General features: G+C 36.0%; 1 protein-coding gene across 3 annotated transcripts; it reads left to right on the forward strand.

Annotated features, from left to right (window-relative positions):
- The first annotated feature begins 360 nt into the window (after positions 1-360).
- On the forward strand, positions 361-23983 carry GNPDA2 (glucosamine-6-phosphate deaminase 2). 3 transcript variants are annotated; one of them, XM_008052668.1, is made up of 7 exons: positions 361-408; positions 5391-5552; positions 8764-8865; positions 9860-10042; positions 17095-17279; positions 18077-18251; positions 22676-23983. In XM_008052668.1, the coding sequence occupies exons 2-7, from the start codon at positions 5429-5431 to the stop codon at positions 22735-22737; spliced, it is 831 nt and encodes a 276-aa protein (XP_008050859.1). In that variant the 5' UTR covers positions 361-408; positions 5391-5428; the 3' UTR covers positions 22738-23983. The 3 variants fall into 3 exon arrangements, with proteins under 3 accessions (XP_008050859.1, XP_021565475.1, XP_008050860.1); XM_008052669.1 differs by lacking the exon at positions 361-408 and adding an exon at positions 789-849; XM_021709800.1 differs by lacking the exon at positions 5391-5552 and having other exon boundaries at positions 363-408.
- The last annotated feature ends 1272 nt before the right edge of the window (positions 23984-25255 follow it).

Raw genomic sequence — 25255 nt, forward strand, 5'->3', positions numbered from 1 at the left:
AGATGGAGTCACGCTGTCACTGTGAGCAACAACCAAGTGTGCGCACTGCAGCCCTACATGCGAAATCTCATAAACGTCAAGAATCTACTCTCATCCAGTCTCGGAGAGCTGGAAAGAGCAGCGGCAAGTCAATGCTCAGGACCGAGCGAGAAGAGCGGGAAGAGCGTCCCGCCAGGCGGAACCTGGACCAACCGCAGCACGGAACCGCGAGCGACAACCCAGAGTCTCTAACCGGACACTCGGGAAGCAGCATGTAAGCGCATTGCCGGCGACCGCGCTGCAGCCGTTTCCGGCGTCCGGATCTGCATCCGGGTCCTGGCACTCCCGCCGCACGCGCCTGCCGGATCGTTAGCGGATGTTGGTTGTTCCCTCTGTTCCCGCATCAGAAGAGCCGGAGGACTTCCGCCGGTGAGGTCGAGGGGCGGTCCAAGCAGGGGTCTCGGGTGGGGGCCCGGCTGGGGCTTCGCCATTGGGGGGACTTTGGGCCGAGACAGGGAACCAGGGTCCCGGAGCCCCAAGCGGGGTCTCACGGGGTCCCGGGCCTCGCCCTGCTGCAACCGGCCGGGTCGTCCTCTCAGAACTCGAGCCGGGCCCGGAGGGCGGCTTCCTCCCGACACCCCGCCGCACTCGCGGTCACTCTTGTCTGCCTTCGCGGTCGCGGCCCCGCCGTCCCGGGGGTACTTCCGGTCTCCGGCCTGCCCCGACGCCCTCGCCCCTCGGGGTCCGCCGGCCGCGCTCACCATGCGGCCCGGGCGCCAGGCTTCGGGGAGCGCGGACACCGGGACCGGCCCCGCCCCTCGCCAGCAGTGTCCCTGGAGGGGTGTGCCCGTCCAGCCTCGACGGTTCGGGGTGGGTGTTCGCAGTGCCCTCCCGGCAATGTGCATTTGAAGTGGCCCGCAACCGCAGGGACCCGGGGCCGAGTCGCCCTCCAGGGCCGGCGGGTCGCAGGGCCGGGGGATTGCCCTGGGCCATGGCGGCGATGGTCTCTTAGGGTCAGCGAACGCTGGGCAAGGCCCGTGTGAAAAAGTGGGGTGAGTGCGGCAGAGACGTGCTTTCTGTCCCCCGGGTTAGGGGTGCAGCTGGGACCCTTGGAGGGAACTCTACACCCTCGGGAGTTTGCAGAACAGAAACTTGCCTTTCCCTTGGCTCCAGACACTCCCTTGAGCTTCTTTGTAATGAAGTGTCAGGTGTTTTTTTCCCAAATTTAACTTGATGGTAAGAGTCGCCTGTGAGACACGTGGAAGTAGAGTCCCCGGGCCTTCGTTTCGGGTCCGAGGAAACACTGTGCAGGAAGAGGGGCCTGAAAAATCTGTATTTTTAATATTTTATTTTACTTTTTTTGAATGGTTGTCTTACCCAGGCTGGACTGCAGTAGCAAGATTGTCGTAGCTCACTGCAGCCTCGAACTCCTGGCCTCAGGCCATCCTGCTGCCTCAGCCTCCGGAGTAGCTGGGACTCCAGGCTCGTGCTAATGTTTTCGGGGTTTTTTTGTAGAGATTGGGCGTCTCTCTTTGTCGCCCAGGCTGATCTCTAACTCCTGGGCTCCAGCGATCACCCCATCTCCCACCCCAGGCTCCTAAAGTGCTGGGTTTCCAGGCGTGAGCCACTGTGCCCGGCGAAGGAGAATCTTTGTTTTTTACAGGCATCCTAAGTGAGTCTACGGAAAAGGCGTACTTGTATTTAGAGCTCGGGTCTTTGAGTCAGGGACACTCGGTTTTAAATTCAACTTCCGGGACCACTTAATAGCTTTATGAAAGACTTAAGCAATTAAGCTGCTCAGAGTTGTGGTTATCTGTATCTGAAAAGTGAGGGTGATAATTTCAGCCTCAGAGACACTTAAGTGATTCTACATCCTTTGCTAATAAGAGTCCTTCTCTAATCATTTTTGTTTACAGAACCTAGCTTAGTGCTCAGCAAAGAGATGGCTTGGTCAGGACTCAGGACACTGGACAGCTCTAATGCCCTTCCTTCTCCTCCTCGCCTTATTAAAAATAAATTTTTTTTAAAATCAGTGTGCCAAATATTTTTTTTTATTTTTTTTCCTCTTTTAAAAAAATTTTATTTTAAAGGTATGGGGTACAAGTCAGGATTAGATACATATGTACAGGTGAAGTTTGGGCTTTTCACTGGTCCTCACTTCACCTGGTTTAGGATGAGGTACCCTCAGTGATGTTATATGCCTCCCCCACCCAGCAGAGTCCTATTGCTACCAATCCCATTCTTGTAGTATCGTGGTAAATGTTCAGAATCCACTTATGATTAAGAACCTGTGGTACTCAGTTCTGTGATAGATCACTGAGTATGATAGATTCTAAATTCATCCAAGTTGCTGTGAAGTCCATAATTTTGTCTTTCTTTATAGCTGCATTATATTCCATTGTGTATATGTACCACATTTTAAAAATTCAGTCCATTTTCGATGGGCAGCACAGTTCGTCCCATGTTGTTTTTGTTGTTTTTTAATTTTAAAATTATGGGGTAAAATTAAGGGTTAGGTATACAAATATTCACTGTGCAGGTACCCTTGTTGATGAGGTGAGCCCCCCCTTCCCCAGGCAGATATTGACTACTGTTAATCCCACCTCCCCGCCCCCGCCCCCCGTAGTTTGCCGCTACTGTCAATCTTTTTCTTATAGTATTAGGGTAGTTGTTTAAGGTCCACTTATGAGTGAGAACATGTTGTACTCATATCTTTGTTTCTGTGAAAGATCACTCAGAATTATAGACTCTGATTCCATCCAGGTTGCTGCAAAATTCAAGATTTCGTTCTTTTTTTTTTTTTGCGTTGGAGTCTTGCTCCGGCAATCCTTCCGCCTCAGCCTTCCAAGTAGCCGGAATTACAGGCACGCGCTACCACGCCAGGCTGATTTTTTTCATTTATTGTAGAGATGAGGTCTCGCTGCCCAGGCGGGTCTCGAACCCGCGGACTCAGGCAATCCACTCACCTCAGCCTCCCAAAGGCGCGGAATTACAGGCTGAGCCACCGAGCCCGGCGATTTTGTTCTTCCTAATGGCTGCGTAATATGCCATTGTGTTTATGAACCAAATTTTTTTTTCCAGTTCTCTTTTGATGGGCAGCACAGTTGGTTCCATGTTCTTGCTGTTGTGAACAATGCTGTGATGAACATATGCATGCAGGTATCTTTTTTTATAGAGTGATATGAGTTCTTCTAGGTATATTTCTAGTAGGGGGATTGTGGGGTCATATGGAAGGCCGATTTTTAGAACTTTTAGGAATCGCCACACTGTTTTCCACGGAGACTGTACTAATTTACACTCCCGCCAACAGTGTAGAAGTGTTGCCTTTTAGTCACATCCTCTCCAGCATCTGTTATTTTTCTAGTTATTGATGATGGCCATTCTGCATGTATTCTTAATAGGAGTAAATACATCTTTTGATGGTCATAACAGCCAGCAGATGTTTGCAATTCGTTGGTATAAGCCTGAAATTGTTTTTGACGTTAGGTTTTTGGTTTATTTAAATGGAGCCTGAGTACATTTGTTGACCTGAATTTGTGACTTATGATGTAATTTGTTATCTGTAGATACTGTTTATCTGTTGTTAGTCTGTCCGAATTTAGATCATGGTAATGATATTGTTACGCCAGAATTCTAAACCATTTTCTCCTTAGGGACATCATTTAGATTTCATATATTCATTGTAATGAAACCTTTTTCCATTAATTAAAAAAATTTGACTTATTACTCTACATAAAGTATGTGGGGACAGAACTCAAGAATGCTGTAGACATGTTATAAAAAGATCAATGTTGGTGACTGATCGATTTAAATATAAAGCTAAGTTAAAATCTGGGAATTATGGTTATAGAACACAGTGTAAATGTTAAAACACTTCTGCACTGTCGATGGGAATGTAGATTAGTATAATTTCTATGGAAAACAGTATGGAGATTTCTCAAAGAACTAAAAATAGAACTACCATCTGATCCAGCAGTCCCATGACTGGGTATCTACCCAAGGGAAAAGAAATCATTATATCAAAAAGATAACTGCGCTGGCATGTTTCTCAGCACTGTTCACAATAGCAAAGATGTGAAATCAACGTACGTGTCCATCAACAAGTGATGGGATAAAGAAAATGTGCTATATATGCATAACGGGGTACTTTTTCGCTATTGAAAATGAAATCACATCCTTTCAGCAATCTGGATGGAGCTGGAGGCCATTAATTGAAATAACTCAGAAACAGAAAGAAAAATACCACATGTTCTTATTAATCTAAGCGGAAGCTAAGAAATGCATACGTGTGGACATAGAGTATGGGATAATAGACACTGAAGATTCTGAAAAGTGGCGCGTGGGGGGAGGTGTGCATGATGATGAGAAATTCCTTAATGGGTACAATGTACATTATTTGGGTGATGGATACACTTATAGCCTAGGCTTTACTACTAAATAGTATGTCTATGAAAAAGAACTGCACTTGTACACCTTAAATTTATACAAAGAAAAATACTAAGTATCCTACAGAAATCAGGAGGTACAAGTTAGTATGAGAATTCTAATTTTTACATCTTTCATGTAAGTCAGTTTATAAAAATGGAATTATATAGCTTTTAAATTACTGGTTTCTTCTTATTTGTATAAAATTTTTCATAATCTTTGAGGAACAAAAATTGCTTTTTTTAAAAAAGAAAGTTTTCCTTCAGAGATTGGCAGTTTAGTTCACTTTGTTTTCTTTTTCTTCTGTTAAATTCACTTTTTATTAAAAATAACATGTCTAGTGTGATCCTAGTGCCTTAAAATTGTCTCAGTTTAGGTTCTAGCTTTGTCGCTTACTGCCCGTGTGACCGTCAAATTTTGTGAGTCTATTTTCTTATCTAAAACGGAGTATTTTTTTTTAAGGATTCCTGTAAGGATTAAGTCATCCCTTGGTATCTGTGGGAGATTGATTCCAGGACCTCCCTCTGAAACCCTGATGTAAAATGGCATAGCAATTGCATATAGCCTACCTACAGCCTCCTATATACTTTAAATCATCTCTAGATTATTTACAGTACCTAATACAATATAAATGCTATGTAAATATAAGGTATTATCTAGGGGATAATACCAAGGGAAAAAAAGTCTGTACCTGTTCAGTGCAGGTACAGCTATCCATTTTTTCCCCCTGAATATTTTCTGTCCATGGTTGGTTGAATCTATGACTGGAATCCACAGAGAGCCACTGTACATACATGACCTCGCCCACTGCCTATAACTCAAGGTCTGCTCAGAAGAGAATAGATATTACTATTTTAAAAATACAGATTGTGTTTGTATATGTGCATGTCCTTCTTTAGTAATGTCCATTCTAAAATCATCAGTATAGTACACTTGTATTTGAGTCTGTAAATTACTTAAAGTACTCTAAAATGGAATTTTCTCAGGTTTGAACTTCTTGTCCTGGAAGCTGTACATCACCATAATGAGGCTTGTAATTCTTGATAACTATGACTTGGCTAGTGAATGGGCGGCCAAATATATCTGTAATCGCATCATTCAGTTCAAACCAGGACGGGACAGATTTTTCACATTGGGTTTACCAACAGGTAATAAACTACTTCTTCCATTTTAGATTCTGATGTTATGTAAGTTTATTGAATTATAGGGTTCTCTTAGTAAAATACTTTACCCATTCATTTACTGCCATGTCACTGATTGAATATATTAGTATATAAAGATGGGGCATAAAAAAATATACATTTATTTATATTATATTGTGTATAGTATTATATATATAATCTAGTATCTACATTTTGTTACTATTTCTTGTGTTAAAATTTAATCTTAATCTACCACTCTAAAATGCAATAAGAAATATGCTAACTTAAGTGATGGTCATATTTTTCTACCTTTTTCTGGTAGCCCTTTGTTTTTAGGGGCATTTCTTTCACTATTCATGTCATTTTTTAGTTGGTTGGCTGTCTTATTAATCATTAAGAGGTACCTAAGGCATGTGCTATTGCCACTTAATTTCATCTCACTTGCCTTATGTTCTCTTATTATCTTATTACCCCCTTTACTATTTCTTTGTTGATTTTTCTTTTATAGGAGTATTACAAGCAAAAATGTGCATACTGGTATGTCTCTATCACATAGCATTAATTGCATATTTTATTGGACTTAGTTTTCTGTAAAGTTTTCTCTTAAATAACCAGGTGGTGTCATTTGTTCTTATGGCACTTTATTTGATATTATTGACTCATGACTTTCACAAGGAGTACTAGAATTATAGCTGTTACTTGTTGACTGCAGGGCATTTATTCTACACAAGACTTGGCTTCCTTACCTATAAGAAAATATAATAACAAGATGCTATTTTAAGGCTCAGCTTAGATAATGTATGTGCAAGTTTCTTGTATACTGTAAATACTATATAAATTTGTAGTTCCCACAATTGTGTTTTATTTAAATAGATTGTTTTCTCCTGCTTCTCTCCTCAAATATGACAGTTACATAACATTATTCTCACTTGGGTAATTTCAATAAATGGTACTCTTCAAGTTGATTTGTTTGTTTGTTGCTTTAGTTTTTTGATCCAGATTCATATATCTTGGTGAGATAGCAAAAAGCGGTTGTTTTGTTTTGTTTTGTTTTTTAAATTAGGCACACCAGTACTATACATCCTGGGAATCCTCAGTTCTGATGTGTGAGCCCTGGTGGTTGAACACGATTTCTGTATTGTTTGAATCAGTGAACACTGATTCATATGAACTCAGCTTACCTGTCTTAATGATACTGTCTTATTTATGATGCAGAAAACAAACAAACAAACAGTAATTTGAGTGGAAACAGAAGACTTTAGCAAGTCCTAAATGCCAACAGTGCCAAACATGTTTTTGTGTATTTAGATCTACAACTCTTGCTTTATTTTGTGTAGTATAATTTCCTAGTAATATACTTGCCAAGAGAGTATCCCTGGAAAACCTTCCTTGATATTTTCTTCTACTTTCCTTCATTGACCATTGACAGTGTTAATAATGTGTTCCCCTTCTTTCCTCACTGTTTTTGAAACATAAACATATGTGTTCTTAATTGCAAGTACCATGCTTATTGTAATTATCTCCCCTCCAAGCACAAATTTTGGGGGGTAGCTGTTCAATTTTTATTTCGTGACGTGATCTTAAAGAGGCTAACACTTAAAGACCTGCATGCTGTGGGCCCTATCTGTTTCCCAGCCTTATTCCCAACATTCCTCTACACTAAATTAGGCTAGGCAAATTGGACTGCTTGCAGTTGAAAGAATAGGCCTGAACTTGCTGGCTGTTTTGCTTTGCTTTCACTCATGTTTACTAGCATGTTATGTAATGGAATTTGTGTGAGCTCTGGCACTAAACACATCGAGATTGGTTCCCTGGCTTCACAACCATGTGATTTTTATATTAAATTCCTTATTCTTTTGACCCATTTCTTCCATTTTCAAGATGGGAAAGATAATGCCTGAAGTTGTGAGATATGCACGAGTAATGTTAGTAAATGGATGTTACAAAGTAAATATTAAAATGATATTTTTAACCAATTCATCCTGTGCCATCTTATTTTTTTACTTCAGCCATGTTGATTAACAAGTAGAAAATGAATGTTTTTGTCATCACCATTGTGGCTTCTCACTTTTTTATTCATGTATCCTCAATTTGAGGGAATCCTATAGCTCTTCTCTTGATACTGAAAGAGATAAGATTTGTTTATGCTTCTAGAAAGGAAGAAAGGAAAGCATATTTAGCCGTCTTTTGGACAGGTGTTACTGGAATATAGTTCTTTGAGAATTATAAAACTTGACTACATAATTTTTAAATTATCAATTGAAATTTAAATCAACGTGCTTAGCTTTAAGAAAACCTTTGTTCTTCTGTTCTATAAACTAATGTAGTTTTTATTATTTATAGCCACTACTTCTTTTCTCAAATGAGAGGCAGTATTTTTACTCTATATATATAACAAATTTAGAAAACAAAGAGGGAGGCTACCTGCAAGTGCCTAAATTCATTTATTTTGCCATATCATGAAGCACCATCAAACAAATCTCTTTTCAAATATTAACTAGCTTTATAAAACATGTAGAAGAATCACATTATAAACAATAGAATGAACTCAGATGAAGTAGCCGAAGCCAAGATCCCATTTCTTATATGTCTTCTCTATCTTTAACAAATAGTACTTCTTCTCTTTCCCACTTCATGCAATTTAGTGGATACATGCTGAAGACAACAGAGGACAAGAAACAGGAGGCCAGTTAAAAATCTTTGAGGCTGAAATTCCTCACTCAATCCTTGCCAGTTTCAGAGTCTGTTTTTGAAAGTAAGGGCAGTATTTAAATTTTACAATAGTTTCCCTTTTGATTTCAATAAATGGTCAACACTTGACCTATTTATATATCACTTGTATAAAAACTCAAGTTTTTTTTCAAAAGTAAAATTTTTTAAAAATCCAGATGTACTCTAGAAGTTTCTAATCCTAGAATTTGCTGCAATAATTCCAATTAAGGATATCCAAAGTAAGGTTAACCTTCCAAACTTTAATTTTTATTGACAAATTTCTAGCCTTATTCAGCAAGTTCTAGTTTTCTGAAATTTTGAAGTACCTTGTACAGAGAGCAATTTATCATATATTTATTAATTGAATAGGTACTTAGTTGTTTGCCTAATAAATCAGAAATGTAGACTATTACTAAGTAAGAAAATAATAGGTGAAGTGAATATTGACTTTTTAAAAAATAGACTTTTCAGTTGTGTTAGAAAATGAAATTTTTATCTGTTTTAGGGAGTACACCTTTAGGATGTTATAAAAAATTAATAGAATATCATAAGAATGGAGACCTTTCTTTTAAATATGTGAAGACCTTTAACATGGATGAATATGTAGGTAAGCTACATTTAAATATATTAAATACATTGCTTGGATATGTTATATATTACATTTTGAATAAAATGAATATATTTTTAAATAATAGTATGTTGTTTGAGTTTATGTTTTGAATGTAATATGAACATATTTTGAGAATATAATGTACTGCCTTGTGATGAGATTGGGAGTGTACATAAAAATCTGTATTTGTGTGATGGTAGAACATACAGTGAAAAAAATACAGAACTAGAACTCAGAAGATCTGCATTCATCCTGGGCTCTGCCACTTACCAGTGGTATAACTTTGAGCCAAGCTGTTCACATTTCTCATTCTCTTTTTTTCTTAAGGTAGAATTAAACGTAGTTTTGTGGGGGTATATTAAGTAATGTACATATAAAAAGAATTAATAAGATAAAGACTCTTTCAAATATAAAGCTGTTTATAAATTCTGTGCATATAAATGCATATAAATTCTGTGTTAAGATTTAAATATAGGAATACATTTTTAATGTAGCGTAAGTTATAGCCAAAGAACTGTTAGGATTCAATAGACTTTGCACACATATAGGAGGAAGAACATGGCCAATGTTTCATTTAAATGATTAATTTATTTTGTGCTTAATGCATACATCAGTTTCATTAGTTAAAATAGTGTGTGTTTGAGAAATGCAGTATAGTGATTAGGTGCATATAAATTAGACTTCCCATGTTTGAATCCCAGCTCCTTTATGAGCTGTGGGACCTTAGGAAAAGTTCTGTGTTTCAACTGTTCATTTATAAAATGAGAATAATAGTATTTCCATAGATGTTCTACAGATTGAGTTAATACATACATGTAAGTTGGTTAATGCCAGGCATATAATAAGCATATATTCCACATGAAAGTGCATTTAAATTGAGTAGGTTATAGACAAGTTACATATATTAAATAGCATTCATGGCTTAAACAGTAAACTTTAGATTTATTTCTGGAGACAGTTACATTTTTATTTATTAACTTCATATATTTAGGACTTCCGAGGAATCATCCTGAAAGCTATCATTCTTATATGTGGAATAACTTTTTTAAGCATATTGATATAGATCCTAATAATGCACACATCCTTGATGGGAATGCTACAGATTTACAAGCAGAATGTGATGCATTTGAGAAGAAAATAAAAGAAGCTGGAGGAATTGATCTTTTTGTTGGAGGTATGTGAAAACATTTTGTCATTATTTATTAATGTTTGAATTATGTGTTTTTAAATTAAAAATAAAAATCTTACCATTGTGTCTTACCTGTGACTGTCTATAATACCCGCATATTCTGCTACTGATTCCTAGTTTTTTTAATCAAAAAATAATCTTAAGATTCACACCTTAATCTTAATGTTGACAGTTGGAATTGTTTAAATTATGCCTTGAGAGGTTAGATTCCAGTTCTTGTTAAACTCTTCTAATTACTTCTTTAAAGTTGTTAGTTTACCATATCTTTCATAATTAAGTGATCTGTTTCTTTTCCTAAATGATAGCTTTATCTTTTTAATATTTCTTTAAAACTTCAGCCCAGCCTACTTATCAAATAACAGTTAATCTAAAAGTTTGCATGAGGAGCAGGTTGATTTTAGCAGATTGCTTAAATTGTTTTATCTCACTGTGAGAATGATGTAAGACTTTTTACTTCTCAGCAACCTTTAGTTAATATGAGTTAAGCTGTATAATTTTCTTAATAAATTCCAAAGTGAATAATATTGTTGACCAAATTCCACTTTATAATTTGTGTGTGTGTGTGTGTGTGTGTATCTAATCTATAGTTGAAAATAGGAGGAAGAATTTTTCCTTTTGTAATGACAACAGTTTTCTGTTAGCAGTGTGTATCATCTGAGACAGCAAACTGATTGCTATCAGAACAGTATAACAACTGAAGTAAAATCAAAACTGTTTTTTGCCAGAATCTTTAATATTCAACTGAAAATACTAACGCTCTAAACTAAGTTATAACATTAAGTTATCAGTGTATATTATATAATTAGTTTAATCGAACACTGCTCAAAATTACATGAGTTAGATCTTCACTTGGACTGTATTATGAGGTTAATTTATGGTTGAAGTGGCCAAGTATGGTTGAGGTGGTTGGTTATCCTTAGGGAAAGTTGGTTTTATAGTCAGACATAAATTTGTGTTATGTTCTGGCCACTTGGTATCTGTATGACATTGGGAAGTTCGTTGAAGTTCAATATAATTAAATCAGTTATAAAACAAGATTAATATTAACCTTTCCAAAATTTGTGAGAATTAATCGTGGTATAACATATATAAAATGTCTCATACAGTGCTTGGTGTATAGTTGATACTTCAATAAGTGTTACTTCAGTCTTTCAATAAGTGTTACTTCAGTCTTTCTAAAATGTAAATGTTGAAATTGTCCCTTGGTTTATTGAATCCCCTGGGAATTATCTCTAAGGATTTTCAGGGAGATTGAAATCTCTCTGAAGAGATTTTTATCCCTACCTACCAGAGCCAATATCATTTGCTGTTTTGATAGAATAAACAAGAATCCAAGTTAGACTCTGTTGCTTTTCAGAATAGCTATCTATGTTTAAAATAAATTTTATTACTATTACTTCAGTAACCTAGAGAACATTTGCATTTTTTCATTTTGTACATATGGTTCAATTTTGAGATAACATACCTGTCAATAATATCAAGGCTAAGTCAATAGATATTTGAGAATGTCCAACTACCCACTCTTTAGATTTTCCAAACTCCATATCAAAATTAAGTGGAATTACTGGAATATAATACACCTAAACTGTTTATCTTAATTGTATCAAAAAGTTTCTTCACTCATTTACTGATACACACACAAAAAAGCCTGTTAGTTGTTGGAGGTTCATTATTTAAAATGGCTGCTTTAAAATGTCTTCATTTGTGGACTTTTCCCCTCCTATTAATTTACTGACCTTGCATAAGGATGCATGTAACAAATCTCTCTTTTTTTATATCAATATTTTTTATTTTGATATTGTGGGGTACAGTTAAGGGTTAGGTATACAAATATGCTTTGTTCAGGCACCCTTGTTGATAAGGGGTGTCTACCTGTGTAACAAATCTCTTGTAGACTCAGTGTTAGGAAATATAATTTACTGTGGGGAAAAACATGAAAACACTCTAACTCTATTTTGTTCTTTTACCTGCCTTCCAGAAAGCATTCATAGCTTGATGCGGTGTTTAAGGCTGTAACTTACTCAAGATTCCTGGTGGAAATTTCCTCCTTCCCCATCATCTTTAAGTAATTTATGATTTCTTTTTAGCTACATTTTTTTGTACATTTCTTTACTATAAACTACCTCAGCTTTACTTTTGAAGTAGATGGAGGATAAATTATTTATCATTGACACTACTATAAATAATTTGACTTTGTTTTTTAACCAGTTTGTCTTGAGATTCCTGTAATTGTCTCCCCTCTACTCCTTGTCCCCATCCCACCCCCACCACTCGCACCCAAAAAAAAAAAAAAACAACAAAAACACTTTGAGAGCCTTTCTGCACCTCTTTCATTAACATCTTCATTGTAGTCATTTGATGATCCAGGGCCTGACATTTTATATGTACGTTTAAAGGACATAATTACTCTGTGCATAAGGAGAGAAGGGTTATTGCATTTTCACTGAATTTTTTCTTATTTGGGATGCCCTATTGGATGTGTATACTGAAAGAATCTCCATTTGATTCTTTATATTTGTTGAGGTTTATCATCATTGGGTTTTTACAATGAGGCTTGGTATCTGGGTCTTACCACTTACCCTTCTTTTGTTCCAGGGTTTGGTTAATAAAAACACTAAGAACTGTGCCAAATGGGATCAAAATATCAGCTTTATTAAAGGTAAAGTTGGAATAGAGATTATAGCTTGGGCTTGAAGCCAGAGTGGGGTTTTCCATTCCTCCCCTCTGAATGGGAAATAGTAGAATGAGAAGAGCTCAAAAACGTTAATCAAAAATGTTAATCCAAGGAATTAGAACCGGTGTTCCCCTTTCCATGGTAGAAGGCAGGAAACAGAAAGGGGGAAATACATACTTTCAAAAGTTCTCATTCCTCTGATGGCAAAAGTGTTAAGAGAAAGGGTAAGGTGTATTGTGCAATTCTTGACTCACCCAGCAATAAGATGCACAAACATGAAATTTTATAAATACAAGCTGAATATGTTAACTTAAAAATATATATTAAGGTATTTTGTTTTCAAAAAGTAAAAATAAAGGTAGTGGGGGAAACTTGAAACTTCTGATTTTGTTGCATGCTTGGATTCTTTGGTTTGCTGTAGTAACGGGAACTAATGGGGCCAAAAGTAAACTATTGGAATGATTCTGGGGTGACTGCCAAACTGAAGGAAAAGTTTTTTGTTTTTGTTTTTGTTTTTTAGTTTTAATCAATTTTTTTAAATGATATTGTGGGGTACAGTTAAGGGTTAGGTATACAAATATGCTCTGTTCAGGCACCCTTGTTGATAAGAGGTGTCTCCCCGTGAAGGGAAAGTTAAAACAACTATGTCTTTGGAAAAACAAAAACCAGGGAATCTCAGATCTCAGAAGTAGAAGCTTATCAATGTTCTCCCTGCAGTGCTATCATCCAGTGCCTCAGTTCTCCATCCCTTTCTTTCTTTATCTCTGGTCAAGATCAGATCTGGAGAGAGTCTGACTAGTACAGTTTGGTACAAATGCTTATCTTTAGACCACAGTCATTGTGCCTAAGAAGGATATGGGGAATTCCAATTGTTCTAGCCCCTGTGGTGAGGACAGCAGAGAAGAAAGAGGTGGGAGGTTGGAGACAAGATACTGAGCTTGAGTGTAAACTAGTGCAACCTCTGTGGAAAGCAGTGTGGCGATTCCTAAAAGCTCTAAAAATTGACCTTCCATATGACCCTGCAATCCCCCTACTGGGAATATACCCTGAAGAACATAAATCACTCTATAAAAAAGATACCTGCACACATATGTTTATCGCAGCATTGTTCACAATAGCAAGAACCTGGAAACAACCATGCTGCCCATCAAAAGAGAACTGGATTAAAAAAATGTGGTACATATACACGATGGAATACTACACAGCCATAAAAAAGAACAAAATCATGAATTTCGCTGCAACCTGGATGGAACTAGAGTCTATAATACTGAGTGACCTCTCACAAAAACAAAAATCCGAATATCACATGTTCTCACTCATATAATGGACCTTGAACATCCAATGCAATACTATGAGAAAATGACTGATGGTACTGGGAAAATATGGGGGGGAGGGGGATGGGATTAACAGTAGCAAATATCTGTCGGGGGATGGGAAAACACTTCTTATCTACAGGGTGCCTGAATGAAACGTTATTGTACACCTAACCCTTAACTGTACCCCACAAAACCATAATAAAAAATACTGATTAATGAAAAAAAAAAGATACTGAGCTGACCGAAGAAAGGCAACCATACGTTGATTTGTTCAGTAATCATTTCTTAAGTGCTCCCTATGTGTCACATGTAGTTCTAAATGGTAAGATTATAGTAATGAAGATAAAATTCTTACTTTCATGAAGAGTACATGTCCATTCTACCCATAAGACTGTAGGAGCACAGGAAAGACATTTACTCCAGTTTTTGAGATGCTTCATATAGGTGCTAATATATTAATTTAGACTTCAATGCTGAATATGAATTAGCCTCATTTTTAAAAAAAATTATTTCAGGAAGCTTAATGTTTGACAGTTACTCATAGCCAATAAGTGAATATGTTGACCCTTCTCCATTGTTAACCTTTACTCATAATTTCAGCTTAGGTATACACGTCTGTATGGCCCAGATCACCAGCAAGAGTGCTAGTGTTGATCTAGCAGACCTCCTTGTTTTCTGGAGCTTTTACTTCCTGATTCCATCCTTTCCTCTTTACACATATGTAAACATAAAAGTGTAGGCATATGTGTACCCAAGAGGAGAAACGTAATACTTTTACAAACCTAGAGGGAAATGACTACAATTAAAACATATTTAATAGTTGAAAATAGTCAATGCATATTAACCGCTTGTAGGTTTGACTTTCTGTCCCCACACTAAAAATTCCTAGATTATTGTGCTTTGGTAGTTTGTATCTGCTTCCTTGAGTTTTCGTTTCTTCCTTTATTCTTCAAAATCAAGTTACTCTTTGCCATATTTTACCTTATTGTGGCCTGGGAAGATTTTGTTAGAATCATATGCCAAGTGTCAGTAAAATATACGTATTTTTTAATTAAAGTAAATCTGCAGAATGTAAATGTAAATGATATTTTAACGGCTCAGAACTTATGGATTTTGTTTTTGTTTTGTTTTTTGACTAAAGTTGGTAGAAATATGACTAGCTACTAGAGTACCTTTATATAAGATTTATTTATGTCATAGAAAGATTCTTGATCTTGTGAAAGAAAAATTATGTCCCATTTCCTTTAAATGAGGAATGCCACATTTCTGACAATACTTTAGAGGCAGTCTGGAATATTAGAGCTGGCAATAGGACTTTTTAAAGCAGTGTTTAAACCATGGTTGTCACCCAATATTAGGTCATGGAATCAACATAGTCAGTTATGTCCAGCATTTTCTATTTTATTTGAAATGCAGTGTAATAGAAATTAGCTTATATGGCTCCTTAAAGGTAAGTATGGTTTCATACAATTCTTGTTTTAATTATATTTAATGTTTTATGTGTATGTATACTAGATTGCAGTACCAAATGTTATTTCTTAAAATACAAGGGGACCCCCAAAAACCCAGAATTACAGACTTCTCCCACTAGGTAATTGTCCTAGGAACCCATCAGTGTACCAGCTAGCATTGTCATGAGAGGCCATGTTCCGCTTAATTGAATTTTTTTAGTGTTTCATCGCATTTGCCTATTTCATGATGGATGATTTATGAGCACACCTGCCCACACCGCATTGAGTGTTCAGCAGTTTTGGGCCAAAAACATTATGACCCCTATGTACCACCTTCCCTATTCACTTGATCTCACCCTGAGAGACTTTTTTTTGTTTCCCCGGATGAAAAAAGTCCTTAAAGGAAAATGTTATGCCAATGTGGAAGCGGTAAAACAAAAAAAATGTTAGAAGCACTAAAAGGCATCAAAATTGACAAGTTCAGAAACTCCTCTGAACAGTGGAAAAAGCACCTCAATAGGTGCATTGCATCAGAGAGTACTTTGAAGGTGACTGAAGTTTAAACATGTAAGAATATGCAATTTTTTTTTTTTTTTTTTTTTTGAGTTGGAGTCTCACACTGTCGCCCAGACTGTAGTGCAGTGGCCGCTCCCGGCCACTGCAGCCTCGACCTGCTGGGCTCTGGCGATCCTTCCGCCTCAGCCTTCCGAGTAGCCGGAATTACAGGCATGCGCTACCACGCCTGGCTGATTTTTTGATTTATTGTAGAGATGAGGTCTCGCTGCCCAGGCGGGTCTCGAACCCGCGGGCTCAAGGCAATCCACTTACCTCAGCCTCCCAAAGGCGCGGGATTACAGGCTGAGCCACCGAGCCCGGCAAGAATATGCAATTCTACTTTATAAATAAATTCCAGGATTTGGGGGATCCCCCTCATAGGTTACAGCCAAAAGTTTGACTAAAACTACTGCCCTAGATATTGTCTTGTCCAACCCACACATGTTTATTTTTATAAGTGAGGGAACTATACATAGGGCTACTAGTTAACTGCTCCATCTAGTCTAGAAGCAAGTAAATTAAAAGTGTGACTATAAAGACCACTGAGTTTTAGGAATTGGGAGACTTCGATTTGAATCCAGCCTCAGTATTTATTAAATTGTAACTTTGAATGAGTCATTTATTTTTCTTGAACATCAGAGTTTCATTCTGTGTTTTTTAAAAAAGTGGGGAAAATGAGGGCAATAGATAAGCCTAATCTGACCATCTCATAAGACTGTTCAATATATGTTGTGATGGTGTACATGAAAGGGCTTTATGAATTGTAAAGTGTTATGCTAATGTGAGGTGGTATTTAATTTTACTGCTGATACTAGAATCATGCCAGCTCATTGCTAAACATATAGAAAACATGAAAATATTTGTTGAATTAATACAGAAACAAATATTTTAATGCAGTATTAAGGAATTCAACTGTAAAATAAAAGTGTTTATGACTCTTTGCTTTTAAAGTCACAGTGAACTTGAAAAAACCTTATTTACTACATGTGAGAAATTGTGTTTACTTTATATGTATGTGTATGTGTGTATTTCTTTTGAAAGGAATTGGTCCAGATGGTCATATCGCTTTCAATGAGCCTGGATCCAGTTTAGTATCAAGGACAAGATTAAAGACTCTAGCAATGGACACCATTTTGGCAAATGCTAAATATTTTGATGGAGATTTATCAAAAGTGCCAACTATGGCCCTAACTGTTGGTGTGGGGACAGTGATGGATGCTAGAGAAGTAAGAATTAAATGTTCATTTCTTTTTGATGTTATTATCTTGAAGGATGATGAGGCTCAATAATTGTTATTTGGGTTGCATTCTATTTGCAGTGTAAATTGTTTTCTAGGTTTCAGTAACTGAAATAACCTACTTTTGGCAGTCTCATTGACATGTTAGGAATCAACTAATTTAAGTCTTTCCAAGCTGTAAACTCAGAATTAGGCCCCAACTCTTTTGAGATACTGCTTCACTTGCTTCTTCCTGCTTCATATTTTGAAGTCCTAAAATCTTGCTGACCATATGGTTTGTTTTTCGTTGAAATAGGGAGGAACTTGTTGAAATTGTGAAGGAACTGCTGGGACGAACATGCAGTGCTATTACACTACACACGTTTAGTTCCCTCAGGGTGATTTAGCATCAAGTACCTCTTGACTATATGTAGAATAGCACAGTTATTTTCCGGCAGAAACGGACTCACTAGGGCTGAATCTCTTCTTCAGTTGGTGTGTTTAAGTATGCAAGAATTAAACACTAGACCCTGCCTCATTTTTAAGTTTTTTTGTTGGGCTGTCATTTCCTTCCTTGAGAATAACAGCATAACAGGATACTATTTTGCTTTGTTAAATGAGAAGCAGCATTTTGTGCTTGCTTGTTACTGTAAAAAGTAGAAGTAAATACCTTGAATTGTAAAGAAATATGGAGCTGTTTATGCTTTTCAAGCCTTAGAAAAGTACTGAAGTCCTTGTTCAAAAAATAGAGCTTACTTATTTGAAACACGTGTAACTATTAATTAAGTGATATTTGCGGTTTTTCAGGTGATGATCCTCATAACAGGGGCACACAAGGCATTTGCCCTGTACAAAGCAATAGAAGAAGGAGTCAACCACATGTGGACTGTCTCAGCTTTCCAGCAGCATCCCCGGACTATTTTTGTATGTGATGAAGATGCTACTTTAGAATTAAGAGTTAAAACTGTGAAATACTTTAAAGGTGAGCACTGAATTTCACAGATTGTAAGATGTTCTGTTATAACAATTAAACTTAATGTGACTGTGGAGTTAAATCCCACTTTGTGGCTTGTTGAAAACTGGTGACACAATAGCTGGTTCTTTCAAGGGATGGAACTTCTCACCTCAGATAGTACTCTTTCAGAGAAGTTTCTTTTTTTTTTTTCTTTAAGAGAATTTCTTCAATCTATATTTTCAGCAAACTCAATTTTTCTTGAAATACAAAGTTTAATACAATATTTTACTTTCTTATTGAAAAAACAAAATTAAATAACCCAAAAGGAAATGTGTCTATATCTTTTCTGATTTTCTTTTTATATTTACCAGTCCCACCTCAACCCGTCTCCTCTCAGCCTGTGTTTAGGAATTAATCAATGGATAATGTGGGTCTCCTACTGGCTCTTCACAATTTTAAACAGATCTATTCCCATATATTAAAGTTATAATGGCTAAATATTAAGACAGACTAGAATAAATTCTGCATGTGAACAGTGTGATTGCTTAGACTTCTGCATGTTGATTTTCCTTCTGCTTTTTCTGATAGTCCAGAATTATCAAACCTTACTATACTAGGCTGTGTATTAAAAGCCACATCTGCTTGATATAGTAGGTGGTTTAAGGAATTTCCAAGGGACATTTTAAAGCTATTTGACTATACTCAATTTAAAACCCATTCCCTGACTCAGCTCCATATATAATACACGCACAAAAGCTATATAAATAGGTATATTTTTAATAAAGCCACTTGTATTTATATAGCTGATAAAATTATGTAATGCTCATACAGGTAGGTCAATGATGCACTAAATGTGTAGTATGTATGCCACTTTGTTACATGAATGATACAGAGTTTTACTCTAGTAACTCGGTGTTTAACGTGTATTGGAAAAGTACACTGAATAAATCAAAGCTTTTTTTTTTGGATATCACTGCTTAAGATGGTCTAAAAGAGCTACATATTTGATTGTCTCTTGTCAGAGATGGGAATGTCTTTAAATTGGTATCAAATCAGTTTATCTGGTAGCATTTTTTTCTCAGTGGTATATAAGTGTAAGACTGTATTACAGTCGATAGTATCTCATATTCAGGCATATGGTACATAATGTTAAAAATCATGAGTCAGTATACAGGAATCCAGGAACTCATAATTCATGTAAATATGTGAATTATGGCATCAGTTTTGAAGGTGTTAAACAAATGACTGAAGTTTGGCAAGTGCTGAAAATGACTCATTTTTAAAACAATTTTGATCGTGCTGTATATATAGTTTTGTCTTGTATTTGTACTTATTTCATGAGCATTTTCCTGGTTAGAATACTAAATATTTTTCAAAAGTTTTTAATGGATAGTATAAGTTAATGCATTACAGTTTACTTAAACATTTCCTTATTAACACTTAAATCTATTTCCAGTCGTTTATATTTTTTACTTTTTTTTTTTTAACCAAGCCACAAATATCACTTGACAGATAGCAGAGTGACTAGATGTGATTAAAACAGCTCTCAGAGTTTTCCTGTGTATTTCCATGTAGTCCTTCACACTTCACCTCAAATCAGAGATTCCTTAAAGTTAATACAAGGAATCCTCATTATCCACAAATTTTAATGCCAGTTTTAAGGAGATTCATTTAACATAGTTATAGCCATTTTCTAGTACCAGTAATCCCAGATAAACTCCTATGCTTTGATTTTTTCACAATTTGCTTTTATCAGATTTTTACATTTTTTTCTGTGAATAAGGTATTTAATAATGGCCAATACCTCTATGACTAGGCACTGTTCTAAATACATTATACTTACTGATTTACTTAATACTCATAACATTATGAAGTGGCTACTCTTATGCTCCCACTTCTAAGTGAATCAACAGGCTTAACAGACAGAGATGTTAAGCCACTTAATCAAAGTCATACAGTTCATTATATGGGCCGAGCTGGGTAACTGAAATCATGTGATCTGGAGTCTGTTATTGTTATGCTGCCTCCCAGAGTAAGCTCTAGGCATGGTATCATCTAAATCAAAACCATATTTCCATCCTTTTTTTCCTTACTGTAATCATTGCTTCCAAAAAAGGTACTGACATGTTAATGAAAAGACAGATGTTTGTATATAGTTAGTTCTTTCAGTTACTCTGTCCAAATGAAACATAAACCATTCATGAGAGGATTGTTGCATGGCCACACAGTGATTTCCACTTTGGAGCTATAGCCTCCGTCAGACTGTCTCCTTTAATATGAAAAAAATTGAGATATTATTTTGGACTAACAGTACTTTGGTATAGTGTAATTGAATATTCATAAATGTGTTCATATTCCAAAAGTAGTTTTATATATCTGCCATGTATCTCCATTGAACTATTAGGATATCATGTCAATACTGGAGCACGTAAGTCCTGTAGTAACCGTCTGCAAGTCTTCAGATTCCACTCACACCACTACCCTTTCTTCTGTTGGCTCTAAAAAGTGCCAACTGGAATCTTAAGATTCTCATTGCTTAGTGCCTGAGTGAGAACTAGGATAACTAGATCCAAAAGAATAAGAATTGTCAGTAAGTGGAAGCTTATTTCAGCATATACCTTTTGAAAGATACAAGTAAATTACAGGAAAACAGGTCTAATAGGTAGGAATTTGTTGTATTCATTCCAGCTTTTCATTTTTGTTTTTTAAACAGAGTATCTTTAATGTCTGATTTTAGTATATTTTCATGACATTATCGTCATGATGAATTTTTTTTTTCGTATTTAGGCCCACCCCACCCAATAGTCTGACATAATTAGTATGAATTCATATTGAGCCAAAATCATGAAAGTTATTTTGTATATACATTGTTATTTAAAACCTGTGAATTTTCCTACTGGCAATGTGTCAGGAAGTCTGGTAAATTTTTACCAATATTCAGAATTTACTTATTTCTGTTTGACTTAAGTAGCAATTACTTATATACTGTTTCTGTGTAGAAATCTGTCAGTTTTTAGCTGAAATCACACTAAATTTTTTATTTATTTAAAAAGCGTAATAGACTTTTTAAAATTTGTAGTTTGGAAGCAGTCTTACTTTATGTATAAAAGGTATATAATATATAGTGAAAAAAGAAACTTTACAAAGGTGTTGATTTTTATTTATTTTTAAGCTGTATATATTCTAAAGCTCATGTTTGATCTTTTCCAAGATCAAAGTTGTTAGCAAACAACAGATGAATTCTACCAAGTAGGAAAATGATCCTCTGCAAGATGATTCTCTAGAAGATGATGCATCTTCTAAATCACATGACTGATAATACCCTTATCTTTATTTTACCCTCTCCTATGGATCACGTTAAGTTTGAGGTGCTGATTAGACCCTGGAGTAGGCTATAAAGGAGTTTGACTGGTAGAACTAGTGAGTGAAATATTTGTCCTACACCAACACTTTCCCTTGTTCTTTTGTTGCCCCTGAAAGTGGATCTTCCTCACAGTTTAGATTTTAGAGTGCTTTCTGCAGCCTCTTGACAAGGAACATCTTGCTAACAAGTACTCTGTCTCCCTAATGCAATACTCTACTTCCATTTTCTGACAAAAATGCAGAGTGCCTTTCCCCAGCCTCCATGTTCTTAATCACCTGGAAAACTTAGCCAATTTAACATCCAGAATAGAAGATCTTTAGTTCATTAGTTGGGTCAAAGACAATCTTTTTAGAACATTTTTTTTTCCAAGAAATATAGCCCTTATGCATTATTGGAAGATAAGCTGTTTAAGAAGATTTAAGAGGTAAGATCTATGAGCATACATACCAGTTATAAAATGAAACCTAAATTTAAAATCTAAATGTAGACTCTAATGCATATATACATATTATTTATAAAACTTTAAATTTACTTAACTCATACTTAAAATTATTATTTAATACAGGTTGTTTTTCTATATTGTTTTAGTAACTCTCCCTCCATGTAGAATGGTTAAGCTTGTGGTCAACCCTTGTCATAAATACACATTTCAAATTAGTGGAAATAATTTGCCAGATGAACAGATAGGATAATACATTAGAGTATAAGCACAGTTCTGAGCCCCTCACTGGAGTCTAGTAGAGGAACTGCTGGAGGATCAAAGTCAACAATCACTTTTAAAATGTAATTAAAACATTACTAAATCCGTATTCAGATTTGTTATCTGAAAACAAGAACTGCTTCTACTTTGGCTACTCCCAAGGACTTGTACACATTCTAGATCTACACTATGCCATGAATAATTGTAAAGTGGTATTTGCTAGACAGATAAAACTAAGCATTCTTGCAACATTTCTCTTTGTACTTTTTCAGTAAACTTGACTTTTGTATCAGATGGGGTGTATCCAAAAGAAATCTTGTTTTCTAAAGCAAATGAGATAGTTCAAAACTGGCAAAAACAACTAGAACTGTGCTTTTTTTCTTTAAGGTTTAATGCATGTGCACAATAAACTTGTGGATCCACTATACAGTATGAAAGAAGGAAATTGAAGGAGATTGGAGCAAATTTCTACTTGAATGAACAGAGCACTTTTTTTATATGTAATAGATTAATTCTCAGCTATGCAACATTACAAAAACATGAGGAATTTTGAAGATTGTCATTTTTAAAATCTAGTATCTATGTTAAACATTCCATATTTAGAATGTCTATTTCATACTAAGTTTAAGAAATAGTTGGCTCTCAAAATTGATTGGCTACTTATTAAGTACAGAAGCCACATAGCCACCTATAAAACAGCATAGAAATAAAATGCCGCTTAAAATTTTTAAAGATCATTTTGAAGGAAGTATGCACGTCAGGTATATTTGTGGCATGAATCTACATTTTTTAATGGCAAGAAGACACTCCAAGCCTTTCAGGTTTCAAACAACTGTCACTGCAAGCCTTTACTTTTGGAATGTTATCTTTTTATTGTCCATACGTTACACACATGCTTTTCTGCACGTGGTTGCCTTAGTCATCTTCCTGCAGTAGCATCTAGACATCAGAAATTCTGCTCTGTATTGTTGGTACAGGAAATCTGAAGAGATGACAGTGCCTAAAAGTACAGTTTACATCCTTTTGGAAAGTGTATGTTAAGTGCATGTTTTTTGTGCACCTTCTTCTATAGCACTTTTTTTACAAATATGGTCTTATTTTTATTTAATGACTTGAGCTCATGCCCTTAATGTAAGTATCTTAGCAATTATGTATGAGCTTTATACCTAGCAACACACTTGGGGAAAATCTTTTGGAGAATATTTTCTGATTATTGTTAAACTTCATAAATGATTACCTTTATTCCTTATATAAAATGTCTAATAAAGGTACTATAACGTATATATAAAAGGAATAACTGTAAACTTAGATTGTCATAATAATTTGAATTAGATTCCAAGTAAAACTGTTTTCTATCTTTAATTCAAATAAAACTTAATAAATAAGTTATCTAAATTTTATTTCCAGAAGTGAAACTGAAGAATACATGCATTTGCCTCCAACAGTTATTGTATTGTGATCCTGCATTTACTTTTGGTTTGTTGCCAATATGCAATTAGGAAATTTAGCTTAAAGACAATGTTTCTGTCTGTAGTTTCAGTCTTGCTCCATGGGGAGTAAAGAAAAAGCTCCTTTTCCTTTGCTTATTTTGTATTTTATAAACTCATCTGTAGAAACCTTACCTATCTGGATTGTCTATGTGATTAAAATGTAGTTTCTGGAAATATTTAAATAGTAAATAAATTTAAAATGAAACAAAACTGGGAATAGGTTTTTGTGGTTTTAAAAATAGGTAAAATATGCTGCTGTAATTCCAGATGATGTTTTAATAGTCTTATAAATGGTTTTTAAATAACTACCGAATCAGCAGCATCTTCACTTACACTTCTGTAATACAAGTTGTTTACCTCAAACTGTCCAAACTGCCTTAGAACAAAGAGCTGAGGGTACCTGTTTTGGTGCATGGCTTACCAGTGATTTCTGTGCTTTGAAGGTCCTTATTGTATCTGAGGACAGGAAGTCCATGTGTTCATGCTCCTCAGTAAGAGCTGAGGGTACCTGTTTTGGTGCATGGCTTACCAGTGATTTCTGTGCTTTGAAGGTCCTTATTGTATCTGAGGACAGGAAGTCCATGTGTTCATGCTCCTCAGTAAACTCAGATTCCTCCCTAAACTCAGATGCTAAGCTGCTTTTAAGCAAAGAACTTTGAAGCCTATTAAAGACATTTCATTAGAGACATTAAGACTTTGCCTTTGAAGAAGGAAACCACTGAATCCCAGCTTGGTCAACAACTGTGCCCTTGGGCAATAAAGTCTGGCTGGCCAGGCTCAGTGGCTCATACCTATCATTTCAGCACTTTGGGAGGTCAAGGTGTGAGAATCATTTGAGGCCAGCTAGGCAACATAGTGAGACCCCATCTCCACAAAAAGTAAAATAAAAATTAACTGGATATGGTGTGGTGCACCTGCCATCCCAGCTACTCGGGAGGCTGACACGGGAGGAGTACTTGAGCCCAGGAGTTGGAGGCTGCAGTGAGCTATGATCATACCACTGCATTCCAGCATGGCCAATAACTTCTTTCCCTCAAACATTATGTAGATTAAATGAAGGAACCAGAAGAGCTCAGCAGAATAGCTGTCATATATTAAAATCAACAAAGGGTGGCTATTATTGTTTAAGCATTATTTTAATAACTTCTAAAATCTTAGTAATATAAGGCTTTCCATGGAATACACTTAGAAAGCATATGACTTCAAATAACTAAAATCATCTGACTGGAAAAGTTGTCAGGGGAGAGAAGTTATGCTTATGGAAAACACTGTACTATTAAAGACAATGTCTCTGCCTATAGTTTCAAGTAAAACTATTTCCTACAGTCATAGTTTAAGGAAGGATAGAATTTGTCTGAATTAAAAAGGCTAGTACTGCTAAAGTAGTAAACAGCAGACACTTAGTGTATTTTATGTGCCAGGTACCAACTTATAACTTTCCTTTGGCAATGACAGAACACTTTCTTTTAGCAATTAT

Source organism: Carlito syrichta, unplaced genomic scaffold (assembly GCF_000164805.1).
Source record: "Carlito syrichta isolate Samal-C Ts95f unplaced genomic scaffold, Tarsius_syrichta-2.0.1 Scaffold287224, whole genome shotgun sequence".
In the NCBI taxonomy this organism is placed as follows: Eukaryota; Metazoa; Chordata; class Mammalia; order Primates; family Tarsiidae; genus Carlito; species Carlito syrichta.

Excerpts from the sequence above, each read along its gene's own strand:
- GNPDA2 (XM_008052668.1), top strand. The coding sequence starts at position 5,429 with ATGAGGCTTGTAATTCTTGATAACTATGACTTGGCTAGTGAATGGGCG. Across the intron at positions 5,553-8,763 it reads CACATTGGGTTTACCAACAG|GGAGTACACCTTTAGGATGT; the intron begins GTAATAAACTAC and ends TATCTGTTTTAG. Across the intron at positions 8,866-9,859 it reads TAACATGGATGAATATGTAG|GACTTCCGAGGAATCATCCT; the intron begins GTAAGCTACATT and ends TCATATATTTAG.